This window comes from Carcharhinus amblyrhynchos, chromosome 24 (assembly GCF_965287045.1).
Source record: "Carcharhinus amblyrhynchos chromosome 24, sCarAmb.v2.hapA, whole genome shotgun sequence".
Classification (NCBI taxonomy): domain Eukaryota; kingdom Metazoa; phylum Chordata; class Chondrichthyes; order Carcharhiniformes; family Carcharhinidae; genus Carcharhinus; species Carcharhinus amblyrhynchos.
The window spans coordinates 19755106-19782111 of NC_137347.1; the positions used below are offsets into that span (position 1 = coordinate 19755106).

The 27006-nt window shown below is 41.0% G+C and overlaps 1 protein-coding gene across 11 annotated transcripts in view; it reads left to right on the forward strand.

Moving 5' to 3' along the window:
* The window catches only part of macf1a (microtubule actin crosslinking factor 1a), a 562465-nt gene that overhangs the window by 61562 nt on the left and 473897 nt on the right, over nt 1–27006 (forward strand). For 2 of the 11 annotated variants that reach the window (XM_080211400.1, XM_080211406.1), the window contains exon 1: nt 8398–8688. The exons of the other annotated variants lie outside the window; for them this stretch is intronic. In XM_080211400.1, the coding sequence (XP_080067526.1) occupies nt 8595–8688 (94 nt within the window). In that variant the 5' untranslated portion in view covers nt 8398–8594. Of the gene's footprint in view, nt 1–8397; nt 8689–27006 lie in introns of those variants that run through there. 11 annotated transcript variants of the gene reach the window in all.

The following is a 27006-nucleotide window of genomic DNA, read 5'->3' on the forward strand; positions in this document are numbered from 1 at the left end:
GGTTTTGTGGGGAGGGGAGGGGAGGGGGTAGGTGGGATTGGCTCCGGGAAGGATAGGGTGCATATGGGCAGTGGGCAGGGTTGTACTGCACATATTATAGATTATGAAGCAAAACATAAAGATACCTTTTTCTAAAGTAGCTCAGTTTTATGATGTTTGATGCTACTAAAATTCATAAATATGTAAAATACATTCTACAATCATTTCTGCTGTTCAAATGCTTAAGTGATGTTGCTAATTGCAAATGTTTGAATGCTGTGGTTTGGGGCAGTTGATTACATTGATGTCAGTTGTGGTCCATATAATGTTAAATGGTTGGTTTTGAGTGCAACTGATGTTAATTGATAACTAAATGATTGCTCTTGAGCACAACTGAGATCAGTGAATGTGTTAATATCAGATTGAGTACAAATGAACACTGTTGAATGCAAATGATGTCAAATCTTTCAGGTAGGGGAGAATCCTCTATTTATAAGATGATCACTTCAACAAAAAGCATCAACTCATCTAAAAAAACTACAGGCCTGCCATGAAAGAGAACCTGAGACAAGTATACTTTGTAATTTTTTCTTCAATTGTATCTAACCTTCCTGTGAGTGATAATGTCTGTGAGGTATATATGTATGTATTTTGAAACCTCCAGAGCAAGTGTGGAATAATAATTGTTTTTTAATTTTAAATCTCACAAAAAAGCTGGCTGCTGGAATTATTTAAATTGGGACATTCACTCAGGGATAGAAAATGCACACACCATACATGTGAAACATTTTGTTCACAAGCTGTAAGAAAACACATAAATTCTTCCTATGATATTTCTCCATTCTCTCTGCAAGCATGAACAGTTTGTGTGGAAGAACTATCAGTACCTTTGCAGCTTTCTTGCCATCGAAATGGTATATCCCATTTGTCAATGGCCCCAGTATTCAGCATCTGAGCAGAGCTTGGAGAGGATTGCAGTCTCTGCTCTTGCTCACTTCTGAATGACGAGTCACCAAGTGAAAATCCATCTAACTACTTAACTGGACCTGGGATGCATGTATCTACACTGGGGCATATGAAATATGAATTCTTTGATACCATGCAAAGAATGGGTTCTTCTGAGTATTCGCCATTTGCAAGCTCCACCAATTGCAGCTGTACACTTGAGGACCCTGTCAGACAGAAAAGATACGAATTAGTATTGCAAGATAAAAATGTTGCAATGTTATGAAAATGATAATATTTCACTCGCTGCTGAAATGAAGTCAATATGACCAAGTATTATATGACATGAAAATTATTGATATTTAATTCTATCACCAGATGCCTGTAATGTCCCTGTCTCTTCCTCCCCACTGGTTAGGGATGCCGAAGCACATATTTCACTTCTTCCTCTGAACCCTGTCAACTGATCAAGCTGTGAAGCACCACCTTTGGTCCTCTGCCCATTTCTTGCATTCTCTGCTTGCTTAACCTGCAATGGGGATTAAACAGACCTATTATTGACTGTAGTGGCATGTTTTCATGGATGCAGTGAATTTGGTGCAGGTGACTACTGGGGACAGATATCAAACTGCATAAAGATCAGGGTAAGTTGCAGTCATAGATGAGTAGATGGAGGCATGAGGAAGTGCTTAGAAATAATTGGATGTGTGCACTTGAACGGTGACCAGTTATGTGTCTTAGCAAGGAGTGTGGGGGAAGTGGAATGCACAACAGGATAGGGGTGAAAGTGCAACTCTGTACTCACCTTTCTTAGTCTGGTTAATATATTAAAGCTCTTCCTGCCATTAATACTGAATGTGACACATTGCTTCCAGACATGCTGCGTTCGGTTGCAGTAGTCAGTTTCTTCTCATTGCTGGGCCAGAATCTCTCTCTTTTTGTCACTGCACCCAGCAGTGTATTAAGTGCTGTGCCATTAAAGTTTGATACAGCCCTTGGCCATTCAGAATCCATTACAACACTTCTCTCTCTCACCTTACTGCAACTAACTCCTCCAAATTTCATCTTTGAATTGACCCTTTAAGGGCTGCAGTTGAAATTGCTCATTTGTGTCCACATCATGCCCATTATCACAGCTTCAATGCCAAACCGAGATGTAACCTTATGAAATACCACAAAATCTAAGGTGTCACATTTTGGGAGGATTATCTGCAAGGGCATAAACAATGAATGGTAGGGCACTAGGAGGTATGAAGGACCAGAGGGGTGCATGTCCAAAGATCCCTGAAGACAGCAGGATAGGTAGATAAGATGATTAAGAAAGCATATGATATATGTGCCTTTATTAGTCAAGACATAGAATAGAAGAGCAGGAAGGTTATGATGGAGCTAAATAAAAGCCTTGTTTGGCCATAGCCAGAGAACTGTATGTAGTTCTGGTCACCACACTATAGGAAGGATGTGATTGCACTAGAAAGATGCAGAGGAGACTCACCATTCCTTGGGCTGGAGCATTTCAGCTAAGAAGAAAGGCTGGCTAGTCTGTTGTCCTTAGAACAGAGAAGGCTGAGGGAGCACCAGATTGAAGGGTACAAAATTAGAAGGGACATAGCTAGGCTGGTTGAAAGAAACTTTTCCCCTTAGCAGAGGGATCAATAACCAGGAGGCATAGATTTAAGGTAAGATGCAGGTGATTTAAGAGGGAATTTGAGTAAAATCTCTTTCACCCAAAGAGTGGTGGAAGTTTGAAACTTGCTGCCTGAAAGGATTGTAGAGATCAGAACCCTCACAACATTTAAGAAGCATTTAGATGAGCACCACAGCATAGAAGGCTATGGACTAAGAACTGGAGAATGGGATTATAATAGATAGGTGCTTGGTGGCTAGTGCAGACACACTGAGCCGAAGGGCCTCTTTCTGTGCTGTAAAGGCCGCAGCTGGAGTACTGTGTGCAGTTTTGGTCGCCGTACTTACGCAAGGATATTTTGGCCCTGGAGGGTGTGCAGAGGAGGTTTACTAGGCTGATACCGGAGTTGAGGGGGTTGAATTATGAGGAGAGGCTGAATAAACTAGGCTTGTACTCGTTAGAGTTTAGAAGAATGAGGGGAGATCTCATTGAGACATATAAGATGATGAATGGGATGGATAGGATAGAGGTGGAGAGACTCTTCCCGATCAGAAAGGACAGTAGGACTAGGGGGCACAGCCTCAAGATAAACGGGGGGGCGGTTTAGAACGGAGTTGAGGAGGAACTTCTTCACTCAAAGGGTGGTGAATCTCTGGAATTCTCTGCCCGTTGAGGTGGTGGAAGCTGCCTCGCTAAATATTTTTAAGACGCAAGTTGATGGGTTTTTGATAAGCAAGGGGATTAAGGGTTATGGGGAGAGGGCGGGAATGTGGAACTGAGCCACGACAGATCAGCCATGATCTTATTGAATGGCGGGGCAGGCTCGAAGGGCTAGATGGCCTACTCCTGCTCCTATTTCTTATGTTCTTATAAAACCCTATGACTCGATGACACAGTGCAACTTCCCCCAGGTCTCCCAACCCAACACCACTCCAATTACAACTCGGGGCCTTTGTCTCAGTTTTCACCAAAAAAGTTACTAAAGTGGAAATGATAGCAGCAGAAGTCAAGGGGTTTAATTACAACAGTTAAGATAAGAAAGGTGGTAATAAACAAACACGTCAAATTTAAGGAGAATAATCTGGAATCAGATAGATTGCATCCATGGATATCTAAAGGAACCAAGGATGAAGCAACAGTGACACAAATATCTGTATATGAAAAAAAGAAAAGTGTCAGCAAACCTGCAAACCAAAACTGTAATTGCTGTCTTTAAAGAAAGTAAAACTAACCCAGGGAATACCGACTACTTAGTTTAACATCAATAGTTGGAAAAATACTAGAATCTTTGTTTAACAATCAGACAACAACACAACTAGATGTATATAATGAAAAAAATCAGCTTAGTTTTCAAAAGGGAAGGTCACATTAAACCAACCTCTTTCAGATGCTCTGCAGAAATAACAAAAAGACTAGAGAAGGACAATGCAGTGGATTTTGTAAACATCGACTTTCAGAAGCCCTTTGTTAAGGTGTTACATAAGAAACTCACTGCAGAGGTCAGGGCATGCGAAGTGAGAGATCGGATGACAGAATGGATTGAAAGATGAGTACAAAACAGAAAATATGGGGTGGAAGTGAAGGAAGCCTTTTAGATTGGCAAAAAAAGGGAAATGTGATCTGTGCTGGGGCAACCTTTGATCAGCATTTATATAAATAATGTTGGCCCATAAATTGGGGGCATTGGACCAAAGTTTGCAGATTTTACTAACTTGTAAGATAGTTAATTGTGTGGAATAGAGGAAGACTTAAATATGCCTGTTGAATGGGCAAATAAATGACGAATGAAATTCAATTCTGATTCATTTTGGTAGTAGGAATAAGGAGAAATAAAATCCTTACTTTTTGGAAGATATAGGGAAAAATAGGAACATTGGAGTAGGAGTAGGTCATTCAGCCCCCTGACCTGCTCTGAAATTTAACTGCATCATGGCTGATCTTCTACCTCATACTCCTGCACTCTTCCTTTATCCTTTGATGTCAGTGGTATCTAGAAATCCATCAACCTCTCTTTGGGCTGGGTCTTACCAAACAATGGTTGAGTGCTGTTTTCAGCGAGAAAACCGGTGTGTTTCTCTTTAGAGAAATAGGGTGGTTTAGTCTCCTGGTCTCATGACAATCTGCCAAAAAAAATGCAAAGCCGCATGTTTCACAAAGTCACACAGGTGGGTAAAGCCTCAACATGTTGCCAAAACATGGCTGTACAGAAATCAGGATGCCATCTTTAAAGGGTACTCCAATCACCCCCAACCCATCATGAAGGTCCCAGAGGCTACTCCTTCCCACCCTCCACAGGGATTCCCCGATTGAGGTCGGCATCTTTCTACCCAATACCCAAAAATCACTTCCTTCCCACGTGATCATCAACCCCTTCTCCCCACTCCCCTTCCCCCACCACCTGTCTGAGTCAGCACCCACCTCCACTAGTCCCCGTTCCTGTAACGGCCATCGCTGGCATCCCCAGCTCCTCTGTAAATTCCCAGCCACTAATACATCTAAATGAAGCCCCCCCACCACTGTCTGGCCATGTCCCTCCCCACCTTGGGATCTATATCTCCCTTTGTGCTCCCAGGGAGATCCCCACGACAGGTTCACTTCTAGGTGAACCTGTTGTAAACCACATTGATGTGACATCATGTCGCTTGGTGGGGAGATCAATATCCAGCAAAGGTGCAGATTAATTATATTAAAATCTATGCAAGTGCATGGAAAACAGGTTCATGTCACCCAGTAGGCAATGGGGAAGATCCAAAATCATAAAGTTGCTGGTGAGAACTGCAACTTCTGGATCTTGAGCCTCTGCCGGCATTTGCACGAACGGCAAGTGTAGGCTCAAGATCACCTCCACTGACTGAATCTCCACAGCCTTCTGGGTTAAAGAATTCCAAAAATTCATTATCCTAGTTCTAATTGGTCTACCACTTCTTCTGAGACTGTGTTCCCTCATTTTAGAACCCCTTGCCAGGGGAAATATTCTTCCTGTATCTACCCTGTTGAGCACTGTAAGAATTTTGTCCACTTCAATAAGATCACCTCTCATTTTTCTAACGTAGGTCCAGTTTCCACAATCTCTCTTCACAAGACAATCCTGCCAAGCCAGAGATTTATCTGGTGAACATTGTGTTGTTGCGTGTCTTGAAGGCTGTCTTGGAGAACACTGACCCGAAAATCGGAGGCTAAATACTGAAGTGTTCCCTGACTGGAAGGGAACACTCCTACCTGACGATTGTTGCACACTGTCCGTTCATCTGTTGTCATAATGTCTGCATAGTCTCACCAAAGTACTGCACATTGGGGCATCCTTTCCTGCAGTATTGAAGCAGCTAGCATTGATGTAATTAAAGAGTGGTTTGAGAATGAAAGGAATAGTGTATTGGGGACAGGGCAGTGTAGGATTACATAATTAGAGTATAAACACAGATCAATAGGGCCAAATGGTGTTTTTGTGCTGGAGAGTCTAAATAAACTTTTCTGAAAGTTTTTTTTTCAAAATAAACTAACAAAGAGATTCTAGTTCAGCTCCAGCATCACCGAACAGAAAAACAAACAAAAAACTCCCCCTTTTAACTAATAAAACAAATAAACTATTAAAAAGGAAGGTAATGTTTAACATTAAATCATAATGTCGTTATCATTGTCCACGATGCACCCTAGCCCCTGTGGAGCCAATCACCATGGATAACTTCAAACACATCAGTGGTTATCTTTCTAAACCCAAATGCATATTCTATGTACTATTATGATTTTTGGCCTTTACACAATCTTACATGGCAAGTGTAGAAGGTTGGTGTTTCATTTAGCTGTGATGAGACTGTTTGACCTCCCCATAATCTCACTTTAGAGTGATGCGATTGGTTAGTCTCCCCATAAACTCAACTGCAGTAATGTGATGGGTTGATCTCTCCATAATTGTACCTAGCAGTGATATAGTTGGCTCAGCTCCTCATGAATTCATCTGCCAGTGATGAGATCAGATGATCTTCCCATGATCTCACTTCAGAGAGATACTATTGGTTGATCTCCCCATAATCTCATATGACAATGAGATGCATTGAACTCACCAGAATTTCATCCTGCAGTGAAGTGATAGCTTGACCCCCACTCCCACCCTCATAACCTCACTTTCCAATGATGAGATTGGTTGATCGCCCCATAGTATCACTTGTCAGTGATGTGATGTGTTGATCTCTCTGTAATTTCACCTGGCAGTGACGCAATTGAAACATTTCATGATAATCTTACCTGACAATGATGTGATTAGTTGATCCTACCATATTCTAATTTTCTAGTGATGTGAATGGTTGATATCTCTATAATCACACCCACAAACATACAAATTAGGAGCAGGGGTAGGACATTGACTGTTTGAGCCTGCTCCACTATTTGCTAAAATCATGGGTGATCAGATTGTGGCCTCTTCATCTTTGACTTCCTTGTCAGTCAAGAATTATTCAACTCAACCTTAAAAACAGTCAATGACCCAGTCTCTACTGTTCTCTGGGGAAGATAATTCCATAGACTAATGACATTTTTGGAGGAAATTTCTCCTCATCTCTATCTTAAATTGAAGGCTTATTTAATTTTTAAAAAGAACCAAAAGCAGGAGTATGCAATTCAGCCCCTTGAACCTGCTCTGCCATTGTCTCAGCTTCAACTCCACTTTCCTGTCTGTTCTCCACTATCCTTCGACCCATAACTAATTAAAAATTTGTCTGTTCCCCCCCCTCAAATTTACTCAATGTCCCAACATCCACTGCACTCTGGGGTAATGAATTCCATAGATTTACTGCCCTTTGAGAGAAATGGTTTCTCCTCATCTGTTTTAAACCTGCTCCCCTTTTCCTAAAACTATGATCTTTTGTTCTAGATTGCCCCACAAGAGGAAGCATCTACTCCACAGCTACTCTTGTTAATATCTTTTATCATCTTATATACTTCAATTATATCTCCTCTCATTCTTCTAAACTCTAGAAAGTATTGGTCTAAACTGCTCAATCTCTCTTATTAAGGCAATCCCCTCATCTCTGGAATCAATCAAGTGAACCTCCTCTGAATGGACTCCAGTGTCACTATATCCTTCCTCAAATAAGGGGACCAAAACTATACACAGTACTCCATGTGGGAGAAAAGTGAGGAAACCAAAGCAGAGTGGGGAGAACATGCAGACTCCGCACAGACAGTGACCCAAGTCAGGAATCGAACCCGGGTCTCTGGCGCTATGAGTGCTAGCCACTGTACCACTGTGCCACCATAAATCTCCATAATGATGCCTGGCAGCAATGTGATGGATTGATCTCTGCAGAATCTCACCTGGCAGTGATGCAATTGGTTGATCTTTCCATAACCGAACTTCATCAGCGATGTAATTGGTTAATCTCCGCAGAATCTCACTTTGATGATGATATAACTGGTTGATCTCTGCAGAAATCTCACTTTGGCAGGGATGTAATTGGTTGATCTTGGGATAATCTCACTTTGGCAGTGATGTAATTGGTTGATCTCTGCAGAATCTCACTTTGGCGGTTGATCCTTCCATAATCTCACCTGACATTATCGTAGTTGCTTCCCCCCAGCCTCCCCTTCACTCCAGCCCCGGCAGTTGACGGTTGCTCGCGCGGGCGGGGAGGGTGCTGTGCGCAGCCGCTGGGCCGGCGCGAGGCCAGAGGCGGCGCTCTGATTCCCCAGCTCCTAGGGAATGTGGTTGGCCTGTGCGCGACAGACACAGAGAGAGAGTGAGTCAGACTCCGGGCGGCGCTGCCAAACAATTCGCCGGCGGCGGGGGAGGGGGGACTAAACCATTCATCAGCAAAAATAAATGTGAAAAAAAAGAAGCTGGGAATCGGCGGGGCGGAGACTCATCCCCGGGAAAAAGCTCACTTGGGAGTCAGCTGCAAGCTCCACTCACATCCTGCAAGGCTGGTTGGAGTGAGCCCGGGAAACTCCGGTTAACTCCGTGTGGGCGAGGAGAGACAGAGAGAGAGAGCGGCCGGCCGATCTCTGGTACCGGGGAGGCGGCCACGATTGCGGCCGGAACGCTGCCACCATGGCCGGCTATGTGCCGGGTCAGATACCAACCACCTTCGCCGAGGAGAAGGAGTATGTTCAGGCCTATGAGGACGTCTTGGAGCGGTACAAAGGTAATGAACAGCTTTCCCCTTGGAACAACCGCTTCCTCGAGGCGTACCTCCCAACACGGCATCCCTTCAAGACGCTCACAGACACAGAAATGGAAATTCACCTTTTTGCATGTTCACATTCGCAGCAGCACTGGCATATATCTGCCATAACTGTACATTTTTTAAATCTCTTTTTTTGTTCCTTTTCATCTACTCCCGAGGTGTTAATTAATCGCTGAGAAGGTTGTTTTTGTTGTCGTAAGTGGCACAAATCCAGTATTAATTGTTCAGATGCCTCCAAGTTGAAAATAGAAAGAGAAAGATGCTGTCAAGTCCTGGAGGGTTTTGATTCTCGGTTTTGTTTGGGCATAATTCTTCCCTAAATTCATGACGCCCTTTTTCTTATTCATGTGACAGTTCCGAGTGTTTTTATTTTCACGCCAGGGCTCATTTCCGAAATAAATTTTACTGGGGGGAGGTTTCAGCTGGTTTTGTTATTTGTTGTATTCGATGTGCCTGGTCGGATTTTTAAAAAATGTTCATGCGTTATTTTTCTCCCTGATATTAACTAATCGCCTAATCTCGATGCCTTTTTTGTCTGGAAAGTAGATTATTCTCTTTGTCTTTATCAGCAAATAACCATTTTGATTTAGTTTTAAATGTACCGCGTTTATGGATAAATTGCTCACCCAGGTGAACGGTTAGATTTGTAGGTAACATTTTAATTTTAATCTTCTCCCCGCAAACCTGGAACCTGTTATTTTATCCTGCTGGGCGAACAAGGTGTGACAGACTCGCCTAGGGAGGCGGCTGCATTACAAGTTCAGACTTTTGCTGAACAAAAGGAAGAGGATGTTTGAGGGCAAAGTGAGATTACTTAGAATTTTCTTGCTCTGGTGATGTAATAAATCTGTGGGCTAAATCAGTGCACACTACCACACTATTTCCAGAACGAAACTCGATTAGTTTTATTCCAGTTGAGATTTCTTAAGAATGCCAGAAACCGCAGATAAATATGTGTTTGTGCCCTTTCTGCACGCTAACTTCCTGCTGCATTTAAAGCACGTTGAGGTTGTTCCTGATTTTTTTATAATGTAATTTAAGCGTATAGTTGGATTTGAAGTCACTATACCTGCAGCGGTGAGTACTTCACAGCATTCAGAATTTAACAAACGTTTCTGAAGAGAGACCCAATTGCACGTTACCTATCGTAATAGACTCGTATCTGCTGAAATGTGTTTTAAAGGTCAAATTGAACCCGTTACACCAATGCAGTATTCCTGTGCCTTCCTCCCTCCCAGAGCTCTGACTAGGAGCCTTGAGTACAGTTTAACGTGAGCTGCTGGGACTGAGCCACTCAACCAGTACATGCGCATTGACAAGGAGGCCTGGGATTGCTTTAAGGAATAAGCAGAAGTTGCTTCAAATAGTAACGTCAACGAATTGAATCTTGCGAAAAGCAGGACGCATGATTTTAAGCGGTGATGAGCAGTTTGTGATTTATAGCTTAGAATTTGAGTTTTAAATAGCGATGGTACTAAGACGAGATTGCCGACGAGAGTGCATTTCACGTCGTTATTGTGTGGCATTAGTTATGGCTTGTTTGTAGTCAAGCCTTGTGTCAAAACTTCTATTTAAGATATTTTAAATATCTTTAAATTGTTCAAAATAAATCTTTAAAGTTGTATGGATATAGTGCAGGTGTTTAATTTATTAGTGTCACAAGCAGACTTAAGTTAACACTGCAATGAAGTTGCTTTGGAAATCCCCCAGTGGCCACACTCTGGTTCCTTTTCAGGTACACCGAGAGAGACTTTAGCGTAGCCAATGCACCTAACAGCATGTCTTTCGGACTGAGTGGAAACTGGAGCACCTGGAGGTAACCCAAGCAGATGTGGGGAGGACATGCAGACTCCACACAGTGACCCAAGCTGGGATTCAAATCCAGGACCTGGTGCTGTGAGGCAGTAGTGTTAATCATTGTGCCACCACTCTGCCTCTGATTCAATCATTTTGTTTATGGAATTGTATCAGAATATGTAGACTTGATTTTTAAAATTCAGTTTAACATCAATAGAAACTGAAGTGGACCATTCAGCCCCTCAAGCCTGTTCTGCCAGTTAATTAGTTACTGGGTGTCTCCATTAATCAACTTGGGATTCTATGAATATGAAACCATACAGTGCAGCAGTTGGTCATTCAGCCCATCGTGTCTGCACTGACTCTGTGACAGAGCATCTTACCTATCCTCATAACTGTACATATTGGCCCTGCTTATCCCCCTAACCTAAGGGACAATTTTGCATAACTAATCCACCTAGCCTCCACCTCTTTGGTCTTTGGGAGGAAAGCAGAGCACCCAGAGGAAACCCACGCACACACAAACTCCACATTCAGTCAGCATGGCTAGAATAGAACCCAGGTCCCTGGTGCTGTGAGGTTGCATTGTTAACTATTGTGCCACTCTTTGATACCCTTGCAAGGATTCATTACTATAACTGGGGATTTAGCTTATTACAATGGGTAGAATTTTTAAGATAGATGAAGTGTGTACATTTGGTTCTAGTGTACTTAACAGGCTCAGAAAAACTATAACTGTGCATTGTATTCCTTTTTTTGTCTTCCATTTGTGAATATAAACTGAACCAAATATCAACTCAGCCTGCCTGTAGTGAATTTCACCATCTTTTTGTCTGCATATAATGGATGCATTTTGTTTGAAAATTTGGACTGGTGTTTGTAATTTTGATGCAGAAATGCCTGAGTTAGAAACAAATGCCGTGCATAACATTTTAGGAAGTTTTGTAAATCAGTTTTTCCTACTTCTAGAATTTACAGTCCACAGAAATGTTTATTCTTACCTAAAGCAATGGGGCTTATCTGCAAAGTCTTCTGACAGGAATTGGTCAAAGGCTGAACCAAAGAGAAGCTGAGAATATATTGCCATCTTTGGATTGGAGATATTATTTTCCTTTCATATTTTTACTTGTCAACGATCTTAAATTTAGCTGAAACAAAATAAAATATTCCAAATTTCTGAATTAGCACTAGAGAAATGAGATCCATGGGATATGCATAAGAGGTTTTGATCTGCTTGTGAATAGATGTCTATACAATGGCCAGGTGAAACCATGATCAGATCTTTTGGCTAAAATCAGATGTCAGCTTGGATCTTGTACATCTCTCTTGTGAGGATCAAGAATTTGATTCAGCTTTAATTGTTTTTTGGAGCAAGCAAGAGGATGGATTAAATGCTTGCCCTGCCCACTCTGCACATTAACTTTGTAACTTAAAGAATTGACTAAAAATTTAAAAGCAAATAATGGATTATTCCTCCTCCTTTTGCTTCTCACATCTAACTATTACTTGCCCCCACTTGCAACTAATTGACCCAAATCACCTGGGAGAACTGATATAACAAAGGCAATGGGATCTAACAACATCTGTTGAAGTTGTTCCCAAAACTCGTTGTGCCACAGCCAAACTGTTACTGCTACAACATTGTCACCTACCCTACAATGTGGGATATAGCCCAGGTACAGTCTGTCCACAAAAAGATAAATTCAATCCAACCAGATAATACACTGTCAGCTGATTGTCAACCAACAAAGTGATGGAAGATGTTTATCAACTGTGCTATCAAATGGCAATTACTTCCCAATAACTTGTTCAACGATACTCAGTTTGGGTTCCACTGGGCTCCTTCTGCTTTGGATCTCAAACATGGACAAGAGAGCTGACTTTGTGGTAAGGTGTGTGTGATTGCCTTTGCCAACTCATGTCTGTGTCTGTCTCTTCAATAACCTAGTAAAAACTGAAATTGGGAGGAGATAATTCCATTGGCGCGAGTCATACCGAGCACGAAAGAACATGGGTTGTTGAAGATCAATCATCTCGCCATCTTGCAGCAGGAGTTCCTCAGGACAGTATCCTGAGTCCAAGCATCCGCAGCTTCTTAATCCATGATTATCTCCCCCATCCCAAGGCCTGAAGTGGGTATTCATTTTTTGATTGCAGTGTTCTGTTCCATTCATAATTCTGAGATAATGAAGCGCCCATTTCCCCTGTGCAACAAGCAATGATCAGTGTTCAGGTTTGAGCTATTAAGGTGTAAATAACGTTCATGTCAGATAATTATCACTTTCAACAGAGAGACTAACCATCTAGTTCCAACTATTAACATGCAAACTTAAGCCGTACATTGTGGCTACAAGAGCAGGCTAGGTATTCTGTGGGGAATAAGTCATTTGATGGCTCCCTAAAATCTTTCCACCATCTGCAAGGCACTTAAGAACATAATATAAGAAATAGGAGCAGGAGTAGGCCATCTAGCTCTTCAAGCCTGCTCTGCCATTCAACAAGATCATGGCTGATCTGAAGTGGATCAGTTCCACTTTCCCGCTTTCTCCTCACAACCCTTAATTCCCTTGTCTATCAGGAACCTATCTACGCGTGACTTAAATATATTCAGCAAGGTAGCCTCCACCACTTCAATGGGCAGAGAATTCCAGAGACTCCCCACCCTTTGAGTGAAGAAGTTCCTCCTCAACTCCGATCTAAACTGCACCCCCCCCCCCGACTTATTTTGAGGCTGTGCCCTCTAGTTCTGCTATCCTTTCTAAGTGGGAAGAATCTCTCTACCTCTACTCTATCTAGCCCCTTCATTATCTTATGTCTCTGTAAGACCCCCCCCTCAGCCTTCTAAACTCCAACGAGTACAGACCCAGCCTATTCAATCTCTCCTCATAGGCTGGTATCAGCCTAGTGAACCTTCTCTGTAGTCCCTCCAAGGCCAATATATCCTTTCGCAAATGCGGTGACCAGAACTGCACACAGTACTCCAGTTGTGGCTTCACCAGTGCCTTGTACAGTTGGAGCAAGACCTCCTTGCTTTTATATTCTATCCCCCTCGCTATGAAGGCCAACATTCCATTCGTCTTCTTGATCACCTGCAGGCAGGGTTTTTGCACAAGGGCCCCCAGGTTCCTCTGCACTGTCCCTCTTGCAAGGTCCCTCTTGCCAGTGTGTAATCTAATCTCTGCTTGCCTCAATGAATGCAGTACCAGCAGCACTGAACTTCAACACCATCTAGGACAAAGCATCCTCCTTGATTGGCATGTCATCACTGGCACACTATGGCAACATTGTGTGCCATTTACAATGTATACTGCAGAGACACAAGTTTTCTTGGGCAGTATCTCCCAAACAAGTGAACTCTGCCATCTAGAAAGACAAGGCAGAAGATAATAGGAACACCACCATCTTCAAGTTGCTCTCCAATTTGCAACCCATTTCTAACATGAATATATATTGCCATTCTTTCTTCATTGCTGGGTTAAAATCCTGAAACTTCCTATGTGACTCCAATGTGGGAACACTTTTATTTGATGGGCTGTAGTGGTTCAAGAAGGCTACTCACCATTGCCTTCTCGAGGGCAACTGGGTTTGGACAGTTATTTCTGGCCTTGGCAATGATTCTCACATCCTGTGAATTATTTTATTTCAAAATGTTGTAGGTTTAAACTGGCCAAACATTTTTGTGCGCATGTAACAGACACAGAAATGCGTTCATTGGAGACGTGCGCTTCTATAAATGAGACTCTGTACAGATTTGAATGTGTTTCTAACATTATGACACTCTCCCAATGAGAACTACACACCTGAAATCCTCTTCAGGATGTCAATGTATTAATTCCAGATTTCAGCTATTTTGTTTGTCAGGACTTGCTTTCAGGTTTTCAGATTAAGATACCTAGTTTTCATTTAGCAACATTTAATCTGTGGCTCCTTATTGATCAAGTGTCATGTAAAATGAGATTTTATGTTTTATTTTACTGTACTGCAAAAGATCTTGTTAATAGTTTTTAAAGTAGAACAAGGAACCTATTCTAAATGTTACTAAATCCCAGTTGTTGGGACAAATGGTTATGGACCATTAAGAATTTATTTTGAGAATGTAAATATTGGTTTAAAGCAGTAGCATTGTTTCTATGAAAGTAAATGTTCAGAAGCAGAATACTTCTGCACGTTAAAAAATGTTTGAAATACAAATGTGAAAAGCCAACTTGGAACTTATTTTTAATTATTTTGAGAGAATTTTCCTCTGTTAAAAAAACATACCCTGTTGTGTTTCCAATGTACACTGACCCTCTGCCTTTGAGTTTGTGCAGATGATGTAATCCTATATTCCAGATTACATTTTGATATAACAGGCCCTAATAATTGTATGTGTCTGCTTGGGGTGACATCTTCATCTCAAGTTGGTGCCTAATTTCTTGGTAAGATTCATATTGACTGCTCATTCTTCTCAGTTTCCGAATAAGCAATGCCTTGCCACATGGCATAATTTTAATGTACAGCCTGCAATGCTGCACAGAATTGTAAGCAATGAAAATATAGTTTCCAAAGTGTTTAATGGCTTCCAAGACTCTTCAGGTTGAAGCAGCTGTTTATTGTAAATGTAGATTTCCCCCCCCCCCCCCCCCTGTTTTTGGTGAGTGACTTCGATGTATTGCATTGGGTTCAATTGTTAATATGAAGATGTGGAGTAAATACTTGAGATTAATGTCTCATTCATATCAGAAAGTGCCATCCTAATGTGAGAATAGATGATCTACATTATTGTGCAGCAGCAATATACATGTGTTTGGAGTCCTGGATAGTTAAAAGCAACAGATCTTTGAACCTAGTCAGCAACATGTCTGTAATCTTAAAGCATCCTTTGATCAAGATTCCCAAAATGATTTGGTTTCGGTAACCTCTTAATGCTGAATGTGTGTATATTTTTATTGAGGATGGAAATCAGCTGCTGTTTCATATGTACATAAAAATAAGAGAACACCCAACCCAACAACTGTTGTATGGGTGAGAGTCCTGATTTGTAAAATACGCTGTCCACCTCAGTTGGTGGCCTGGCATCAGTTAAATTGGTTTTGAGTTGATCATGGATAGCAAAATGCTAATACTGTTTTGTTTACTGACGCTGAAATTTTAAACTTGAGAGTTCAGTGCTGCTTACAGATCCAATCTCCACTTTCTACTTGTCCATACATCTGCAGTATTTGCTGAATGGCTTCATTTCCTCTGGTGTACATTTTTTTTCTGTTTTCTTGAAGTCTGTGACATTTTTATGGAGGTATCTTAGCTGGGAAGTTCAGATCACCCTGCTGTGAATCAGCTACTGTCAGTCAGGGCTGTGATTGCAATATTACGGTTTGCGTTTCCCAGCATTTATATGCAAAAAAAAGAAAAATCCAACCAGGGTACATATTCCTGCTTACTATGTCGTGACATCAGGAAACATCGGTAAGGGCATCTTTTGTGTATTCGAATTAGCTAGATTTCCTTCTGTGATCCAATCTTCTGTAGTACTGCTTAGGTAGCAACTGGTCTTCAGATGGGGAATGTGAGTAGGGTACTGGCAGGCTTTGGATAGAAACCCAATGAATAGTTGCCTTCAGGAGAGGAGGGCAGAAACTTTAGTATTCCACATATAAAATGTGTTAAATTTAGTGACCTGAATTTTCAAATACAAAATCTTGTTTGATACCTTGATTGTGATACACTTGGCGTATCAAATAGTCCCACACGCGTTCAACCTGATGAAAGAAATACACTTATTAAATTGGAACTACAAAAGCAAATGCTACAGGTGCTGGAAATCTAAATCAAACCAGAAAATACTGGAAATGCACAGTATAATTTCTGATGAAGGGTCATCAACTTGAAATGTTAACTTTCTCCCTCCATATAGGGTGCCAGAACTGCTGAGTCTTTCCAGAAATTTAGTTTTTAAAATCATTGATTGCATTTCCTTTATGCTGATCAAGTGCACAAATAAATAATGACAAAATATATTGTTACATAGTTTTTTGGGGGGATTCTGTGCCAATTTGCTCCTTTTGCTGAATGCATCAATTAGCAATTCTATGGTGACAATAACCATTCTTTATGGGTGAATGCAGTTAGTGAATGACAAGTGATTTTGACCAAAGGACTCTTGCCATTAAGCCCAACCTTGTCCTTACTTGATGTGTGTTCTAGCAAGAGCCAGCCGAATGGGAACTCAGGTCTAAATTTCTTTTTGACCTGGATTACTGAATCCAATCGTAAAGTTGAAACTGATACCCAGAATAAAGATCTTCACTGTAGTATGCAAATACTAATAAGGAAAATAAGGAAAAGTGGCAGTGCTTATTAACTTATGATGACAGCAATCGTGGGAACTGAAATCCATCTGTCTCAGTGGTTTAGGCACATTATGAACTGGTGTAGAAAAAACACAAGCTTGCAGTATGTCACAGCTTGTCCAATTTACACTTCTGTCCCTTCTGACTTAATTGGCTCCTCTGGCCCTGAAAGCACAAAATTACAAATACTTCTAATAAAAACATAAAATCTTAAATACTCAATCAATCCTATGATGGAAACTGACAAATTAACGTTTCACTTAAAGGTCTTTCAGCAGAATTAAGTCTCAAATGAGTAAAGTTGATATTAAGGCCAACAGTTATGAATGGTCCAATAGTGGGATGCAACCTAGATAGCTATGTTGAATTTCTTTGGAACAATGTAGAATATAAAAATGGATAACTTAAAACGAGGGAGTTACATTTGCAGCTCATAGTTTGCAAAGTGATTATTCCATCTATCTTTCATCTTCCCAAGCTAGAGGAGATTGCATCATAAGCAGATGTGCTGGATTAGGAGCATAAGAACAGAAACAAAAACTGTTCAGCCCTTCAAATCCATTCCACCATTCAATTTGATCATGACTGATTTGAACCTCGTCTCCATTTTCTTGCCTTTGTTCTGCGTCTAACAAAAATCCCATCAGCTTTAGTCTTTAAAATTTTAATTGACCCAACATTCATAGTCTTAAATGGCTTGGCTCTAATTATAAGAGTATTTCCCCATCTCCCCCACATTTTGGGTTTTCTCTATGAAGTGGAAACAGCCCTCTATATTTATCCTGTAGGTTCTCCTTATCTTTTACAGACCTTTGAATAGGTTGCACATACTTTTTTTGAAACCCTGAAAATGTGCAAACAAGCGCGGGATGAGGGGTGAGATCCAGTGGTGAGAGTAAGTAACAACTTGCATTTATGATTTCCTTTAAATGTGGGAAAATGGTTTGATGGTCCTTCAAAGATATGTAATTGGACAAAAATCGACTGAAGCTAAAGAATATTAACAGGCTTTCGTCATGGGTTTTTAAAAAGCGGAATGAAATAGTAAGTTTAAGGAAGACATTGTGGAATTTTGGGTTCTGGCAGTTGAAGATGTATCTGCCAGTAATGAGTATAAAGGAGGAAGGGCATGCATTAGAGACTGGAGTTGAATGAATGTAACGTTTTCACTGCGTAACAGATGGGATTAGAGAAAGGAAAGTTTGAAGGATGGTATGTTATGTTATGTGAAGTGTAATGCTGTCTCCGGGCAGCGTGAAAGGGATAGAGAGATAGTTGGTGGAGACATGTAGAAATCTAGGGCACTGTAAAGGTAGTTGGAGAGAGTGGGTGCAGAAGAGAAGCCATGGGCTGGAGATGCTGTAACTGTGGTTGAATAGGTGAAATGAGAACCTGCAGCTTGAATCCAACAGCCCTCTGACATCAAGTATGTCCTATCTCCTCTGTTGTTTCTTAATGGCAGGCTTCAGCTCATCAGCATCCTTTTGATCTCCCTCCTTCAGCATTTTCACCTTGGCAAATTTATCTCTATCTTTTTAAAATGCCTCATCAAAACCTATCCATTCTATTGTACATTTTTGTTAAATTGCACATTTGGTTAATTCTCCTATTTCTTGTGTGCTTTGATTTATTTCTTTGTAAACATTTTGACACCATCCAGATGGCAGTGTCTTTGTGGTTGCAACAAAATGAGTTCCTATCAAGCAGTATGCTTTACGCAGGTATCCATGTTTATTAGTACACTTACCATAATTTTGTTAGTTATCTATGTGTTTTGAATTTGTCAGGGCAACATGTACATGTTTTCAGGTTTGCTGCAAAAGTTTTGCTAGTAAAGTTATTTGACATTTTAGTGTGTTTACATTTCACAAGGCTAAACAGTTTTGAAGTTGTTGATGTTGCTCCTTAGTTATTGTGGAAAGTCATGTAATTCTGCAATGTATATTTTTATTGATGAGACTGCATAGTAATATGAATAATAGAATTGGTAAACTTTTAATTTCAGTTGCTGTAGGGATAAAATCAAAATTGCATTTATTGCTTCTCCTTCAGGATGGTTCTAAATAATGCTTGAACAAAAGGTCTTGCTGTCAATTTCATGTGCAATAATTCTGGTGTGTAGCAAATACTTTTAAGAACCAAATATTAATTGCTTTGATTCACGAGCATTGCAACTTCTTCCAGTGAAGATTTATCTAGTTCTAAATAATTTAATTTATTAAATCTTTTTGCTTCTGATCAACAAAATGTGTGATGCTCTGCCATGCTGTTAGGCTTGTTTTGGGTTAGCAAAATAATTCCGAGATGATGAAAGCTTGACTTGGACACGTGAAAGTAACACAAAAAGTGGAAAAGACAAAGGGCATCTGGATTCCTGTTGCAAACTGTATATTACTGTTGTGTTCTCAGTCTATCATTAGATCTGATACAGGCTTGTAAATGTTTGCTTTTGCATTGGTCTTGAATATTATGGACAATGTAGTACTTCTAAACTAAAATTTGTAGGAAAGGAGATAGTGGAGGAAGAAAAGCATGATACTCTAAAGTGCTTAATGGTATAAACTAATCATCTGAGATACTTAGTTTCTGACAGTTCTCTAAAGATTAGGTCATCATGTCTTTCAGCTGATCTCTTATCACATGCTATAAAGGATTGCTAACTGCAGTAGTCACACCCAATGAATTGACAGTAAATCATCTGTACATTGAGCAATATTTCTAAGGCTTGGCCATTGAACTTGTTAATATGAAAAGTTCAAAAAAATCTTGGATTCCTACAGATGGATGTGATTCTGGGAGCTGTTTGTGAATGTTTTTTTTAATATGGGGCTGGGAGGTTGATTAGCTTAACATGTCAGATTTTACATAAAACCACCTTCACTCAAATTTTATTTCTTGCATTTGAAAAGATAAATTAGCAATAAACTAAAATTATAGTGATTCTTTCAAAGAATGGAAATCTATCATACTTGTTTTTTTCATTCTAGTGTTTTGATGTCATCTTCACATGACTGCTACTTCCTGTTGAAAGCTTGAACTGAACTTGGAGTCTATTTTCAATAAATCATTTTCAAATTTTACTAAAACACACGTTTTTACTTTTGAATTACAAAACATGCCACATGAGTTTGAGAGTCTTTTGTCAGGTAACTCCTATTAAGTATCAACAATTTATTTTCTGGGAATAATCCTGTGATTTCAAAGGGAAATTGAATGGACACTTGATGGAAGTAAATTTGCAGGGCCATGGGGATAAACTGGGGGAATTGGACTGACTGGTTTGCTCCACAGAGAACCACTATAGACACATTAGGCCGAATGCTCTCCTCTGTCACAAGTTATTCTGACTGTATTGAACATTCGCCATAATGGGATAGCCTGGAGTCACAGATGGATAGAGTGTTGAAGAAGGCATTCAGCATGCTTGGTTTCATTGGTCAGAACGTTGAATACAGGAGTTGGAATGTCTTGTTGAAGTTGCACAAGTCATTGGTAAGGCCACAATGGAATAATGTGTGCAATTCTGGTCACCCTATTACAGAAAGGATATTATTAACCTAGAAAGAGTGCAGAAAAGATTTACTAGGATGCTACCGGGACTTGATGCCTTGAGTTATAAGGAGAGGCTGGATAGACGGGGACTTTTTTTCCCTGGAATGTAGGAGGCTGAGGGGTGATCTTATAGCGGTCCATAAAATAATGAGGGGGCCAGATCGGCTAGATCAGGGGTCTCCAAACTACAGCCCACAGGCTGCTTCCAGATCAGAATTTGGAGACGCTGAGCTAGATAGTCAGTATCTTTTCCCAAAGGTGGGGGAGTCTAAAACTAGAGGGCATAGGTTTAAGGTGAGAGAGGAGAGATACAAAAGTGCACAGAAGGGCAATTTTTTCATAGAGGATGGTAAGTGTCTGGGACAAGTTGCCAGAGGTAGAAACGGGTACAATTTTGTCTTTTAAAAAACATTTAGATAGATGGATAAGATGGGTATAGAGGGATATAGGCCAAATGCTGGCAATTGGGATTAGTTTAGGGGGTTTTAAAAAGGGCGGCATGGACAAGTTGGGCTTAAGGGCCTGTTTCCATGCTGTAAACCACTATGACTCTACGACACTTAATTTCCATGTGAATATTGGCTGTCTGTGGAACCATAACCAGCAATGATTGTCTGAGCAGAACATTATAAATGAGTGAAGAAAATTTGGATATCGTTATGGTGTTAGACATTTTTGAAGAATATGGATACAACAACATGGGGTTAATATATGAAAGGTAAGCTGGTTTGTTGGATCCTAACAATTTTCCTATGCCTAAAAGTTATTGTGATCGTCAATGAAAATGGGGGGGAGTCAAACTTATTTTATGTGTTAATGAAGATTTTATGTCCAGTGAGCTCATTGTTATGCCAAGGACAACTGGCATGATTCTGCCACCTGACAGTACCCATGATCAATGCAGCAGCCCAGGAAAATGCAGTGTAAAGCTAAAAATCTGATTCATACCCTGTACAAAATAGTTTGCGATCTTTCCAGCTCCTTCGGATGGTGTGAACCGCTTCGTACCCATCGTAGCTTTTTTTACAGGCAGGTTTTTCGGAATATCAGCTGATGTGAAACTGATCACCACAAATATCTATTTGTTTATAGCATCTCAGTACAGGAAGCAGGTTGAAAGGTCAGAAAATTGGTTCCAGGCAAGCTTTGTGGCCCAAATGCAGATGCCCTTAATGAGCAAAGTTCCGTTTTAGTAGCAGAATACTTTTCTTTGGGTATTCTTCGACAATTATTAGGAAAGGATTAAGATACAAACGCTAATTAAAGAACATTGAATGTTACATTGCATAGAGTTATTCTTTATGAAATGGCTTATCTTCTGACTAAAAACAGTGAGTAATTTCACAGGAGATAAGCTAACATTGTAAGTGCCGTGCAACAGATACAGAATTAGGAACTTTGAACAGCAGGGATGTTTACAAAGTCAAATATATTATAATTGTTTTCTCATAGATAAAGCCTTCAGGTAAGATTTAAATGCCAGCTTGACTCAGATGTAGCACTTCTACCTTTTTCAGTCAGAAGGTTGTGGGTTCAAGGCTCACTGCAGGATGTAATCATATAATTTAGATTGAACAATTGCTGTGTTGTCAGGGAGGCCATCTTTACTATATATGGTTTAATATCTTGTCTAAGGTTTACAGAACAAAAGATGGCCATTTGGCCCATTGTGTCCGTCCTGCCTAAAAAAGACCTATCTAGTCTAATTCCATCTTCTAGCCCATCTGTTTAGATGGGCATTAAAAAGACTCATAGCATTGTTGGTGGAAGAATAAAGGAGTACCCCTGGTGTTTTTATAAAGTTGAAATTGTTATTTTCATCTTTCTATCTTTTGATTTTATCTTCTGTTCTTTCTCATTTCCTCTCTTTTCCCCCTCTCTCCCTCAGCACTCCCCCACCTCACTTATTTTTCTTCTCTTCCTGACTTTGTGTAGTAATTACAGCAAGAAAATAATCATGGTGTATTACAAGAAACAGTAATTCACCTCATGAAATGGAATGATTGCATTCACAGTGCAGAAGGAGGCCATTCAATCCATTGAGTCTGCACCAACTCTCTGACACAGTATTATCCATGCCCTTTTTCCCCCTCCCTATTCCTATAACCCCACATGTTTGCTCTGGCTAATCTATCTAATCTACACATTTTTGACACTAAGGGGAAATTGACCATCGCCAATCATGCACACCATTGGACTGATAATGAACCTTTTTAAAAGAGAGAATATTTGTCACCTTGTTTCTATTTGCATATCTCTGATCTCTTTCCTGTATTCTTGTTGCATGGTTCCCTGACAGTGGAAGGTAACTTGCTGGCCTTTGTCCAGGTTACTGTCACTTACAAAACAGAAGATGCTGGGAAAACTCAGCAGGTCTGGCAGCATCTGTAAAGGAGAGAAAGCAGAATTACCGTTTTGAATCCTTTAGCAGGTGAACACTGATTTCCACCCCACCTCCCCCACTCACTCCTGCTCCAGCTGAAATTTCATTCACTTGATATTCAGAACAAAAGGAAAAGGTGAGTTTGTTTGATATGTATAAATTCAAGCCTATCAATTTCCAATGTCTAAGAATAGAACCATAGAATCCTTTGTGCAGAAAAAGACCATGTGGCCCATAAGTGGGCACTGACTCTGTGAAAGAGCATTCCACCCAGGCTGTCCCTTCCACCTTTTTCCATGGCTAATTCACCTAACCAACACATCTTTGGACACTAAGGGGAAATTTAACATTGCCAATCCATCTAATCTGCACATCTTTGGACTTGGAAATTGGTCATCTTTCCCACAATTTCATCAAACTTGTGCAATGCGTTACCTATGCTACATCAATTGCTACATGAATCAGCTAGATGAAGGTCCTTTTCTTTGTTTATGGCAATGTTCAGTTTTACTACTGTTATATTTTGAGGTCTAATTTTATGCACAATAAAAGGAAAGATTCAGATTTCATTTTTATATATTTATAAATTTATTTACTATTATACATTTTGTCTACGTATCCATCAGCAAATATTCTTTCTTTCATTTTCTTACAAATATTAAAATACCGTAGTAATAAGTAATACTGGCTAATTTTCCGATGGCTGTACACTTAAGTAGTTGGTTTGGAGACCATTTTATTCCATTAGAAAATCATGAGTCTATCAGGTCAATCAAGGGTGATCATTCTCCAAGATGATTGAATGTTAAATTCAGTTTGAGAGAGAGAAGAGTGGGTCTAAGACTAATATTTCAAATTAAAGAGCAATTAGGAGGGCATGAAAGCAGAACTAATGATCGTGAACTGACAATTTAGATTATGGGTTAAACCAGTAGCAGTACGGTGGTTGATGTTTAGAGGGATATTTCAGAATACACAGATACGTTCCAACGAGAGGAAATTTCAAGGACCTCCGTGGTTAAACTAACCAAAAAAGTCAAATGGTTGCATTTGAAAAAGCAAATAACTGTAGAAATGTGGCTGACAGGTCAGAAGATTGGACAGATTATAAAGCACAGCAAAGAGTGACTAAACGATTAACAAAGAGGGAAATGTTCGAGTACAAGAATGATAGCTCGAAACATAAAGGCAGGCAGTAAGGGTTTCTGCAGATGTTTAAAAAAAATTCACAAAATGAACGTTGGTCCAATAGAAAGTGAGTATGGGAATTACTAATGGAAAATGAGGAGGTAGCAGATGAATTGAACAGGTGTCGTTCTTCACTACAGAGGTCACAAGTAGCTTCCCAGAAATAGCTGAAAATCAAGAATTGGAAGGGAAGAACTGAGTTGCAATCACCAGGGAAATAGTACTTGTCAACTCACAGTTCCAACAATTTGCCAAATCCCTGGATCCTGATGGACTTCATCCTATGGTTCTAAAATACATGGCTAGTGAGATAGTTGATGCATTGATTTTAATCTTCCAAAATTTACTAGATTTGGGAAGGTTCCATTAATTTGGAAAAAAGCTAATGTTCAAACTATTGAACATCTGAGCAGAGCTTGGAGAGGACTGCTGTCCCTGCTCTTGCTCACTTGTGAATGATGAGTCACCAAGCGAAAATCGATCTAACTGCCTAACTGGACCCAGGATGCCACATGTATCTGTGCTGGGGCATATGAAATATGAATTCTATCATGACATGCATTCAGAATTATGCCTTCTGAGTATTTGTCATCTGGGAACTTCAGTGCACTTGAGGATCCTGTCAGTGATAAATGATATGGGGTGGGGGTGGATTTTCTGACCTTGCTGTGTCTGGCACAGATCGTACTGATCCCAGAAATTAGCTTGTGGGCCTAAAAATAAGTTTTGCGGCCAGTGTCGAACAGTTTGCGATCATCCAGGTCCCCTTCTAATAGTGCAAACCAGAATGCGACCAGAAGGGACACAAGGCTGATTAGCATAAGATTGACTGGATTTCAGTCTGATTAGTGAGCTCTGTGATTGTCACCCCTTGAATGCTCCCACCCCTCTAATGACATGTCATGTGGGCACAACTCAATATTGGTCCTTTTGTAGTAGGTTCAGGCACAACAGATACAAGGGTGAGTGAGGAGGTGAGTGGCATTAAGCACTAACCTCCAAGTTGCAAGAGCTGCTGCCATGGTGTAGGGGCTTGGGCTCAGCGAGGGTCCTCAGGTAGGAGGTCACACTGTGTCTGCTGAAAGATCTCTGAAGGGTTTCATATGAGGTGGAACTCAAACCCACTGATGTTGTACTTTTTACCCTACCGTCTGTCTGCTGGCTAGGCCCTACTTCTGACATTCCATGCCTGGCAACACTAACAATTATAAGCACCAGGTCTGGCAGCTGTTACCCAATCAAGGGAATTTGGCAGGTCCTAACATGACTCTTCACACTGCATGAACTCTGTAGTTTGCCCTACCACAGCATGAAGGTCGGGAGGGTTCTTTCCTATTGTCTGTGTCTACTGCACGCTGTGTCTGGAAGCTAGCTAGCATCTTGCACCCAAGTGGGTGCGTATAGGTTTATACTGTAAGGTTTCCTCAATGAGGATTTCACACAACCATCCTTGTGCTTTACGGGAGCGCCCAGTATGCCCCACATTTGTCAGTGGCCTGTGGTGTCAGGAGTCCATATCTGGGGGGGGACTGGCCATCCGGAAGGGCAGGTTTGCACCGCACAGGGTACAACTATGTGGGAGGCCATTGGTGACCATGAGGAAGCTTGGGCAATGCCTTTGATTGCTAAGGCGATGATGTGGCAACAGTTGACAGCCAGTAGAGATGGCACTGGGGATGGTACAGGGTTGAACCATGAACATTGGGATTAAGCCAGCAGAGCTGGCAGTAATTGTTGTGCCGCTGTAGGGACTGGACCTGGAATTAGGTGGGTGATAAGGCTGCCATTCCAGGCTGTCGGTCTATGTGAGTCTCCATGGCCCTCACTTTTGGAACTGCTTGGGGTGCTGGTAAGTGATGAACCAGGGGATTATGGACCGGGGAGTTGCACGTCAGTGGTTGGGCAACTATTACAGAACATTCTGATGGAGACCATCAAGCTATACTTGGAAATGCATGTGTTGCTTTGGGATAGTCAGCATGGTTCTGTCAGGATGTGATCATGCCTAATGAATGTGATAGCATGTTTTGAAAACGTGATCAAGCATGTGGATAAGGGAAGTGCAGTTGATGTACTTCATATGACTTGCAGCACAGCCTTTGATAAGGTTCCACTTGGGAGACTGATTTGTGATGGTTGCATCACATGGAAGTCAGGAAACCTGGTGAGATCGGTCCGCAAGTGGCTTAGCAACAGGGCACAAAGGGTGGCGGTAAAAGGCTTTTGAGTGACTGGAGGCTGGTGTCCAGTGGTGTACCACAGGGTTCAATGCTGGGTCCCTTTTATTGTTTATGTGCATACCTGGCATGGTTAATGTGGGGGGAATGGTAAGTAAGTTTGCAAGTGATACCAAGGTTGGTAAGGCGGTTAATTGCAAGGTTGGAGGTTGTAAGTTACCGGCAGCCAAAGGTGGTTGGGCAGATGGGCAAGGCAGTGGCAGATGGTTTTGGACCCTAAGTGCAAGGTGATTCACTTGAAAAAAAGTAAAAAGACAAGGGGGGTATGTAATGAATGACAGGACACCAGGAAGCTCAGATACACAGATTGATCTTGGGGTGCTTATTCATGATACCTGAAGGCAGCAGAGCGGCTGGGTAGTTACGAAGGCATTAAAAGACACTTGATGTTATCAGTCGTAGCATAGAGGAGCAAGGAGGTTATGTTGGAGCTGTATGGAGCATTGGTTAGGTCACACTTGGAGTACTGTGCGCAGTTCTGGCCACCCCCTATCGGAAAGATGTGATTTGTACTGAGGAGGTTCACCAGGATGTTGCCTGTGTTAAAGCATTTGAACTGTAAAGAGAGATTGGATAGGCTTGGTTATTTTCTTTAAAGCAGAGAAGGTGAGAGAACATAAGAACAAGAACATAAGAAATAGGAGCAGGAGTAGGTCATCTATCCCTTTGAGCCTGCCCCGCCATTCAATAAGATCATGCCTGATCTGAAAGTGGTTTAGTTCCACTTGCCCGCCTGCTCCCCATAACCCTTAATTCCCTTATCGATCAGGAATCTATCTACCTGTGACTT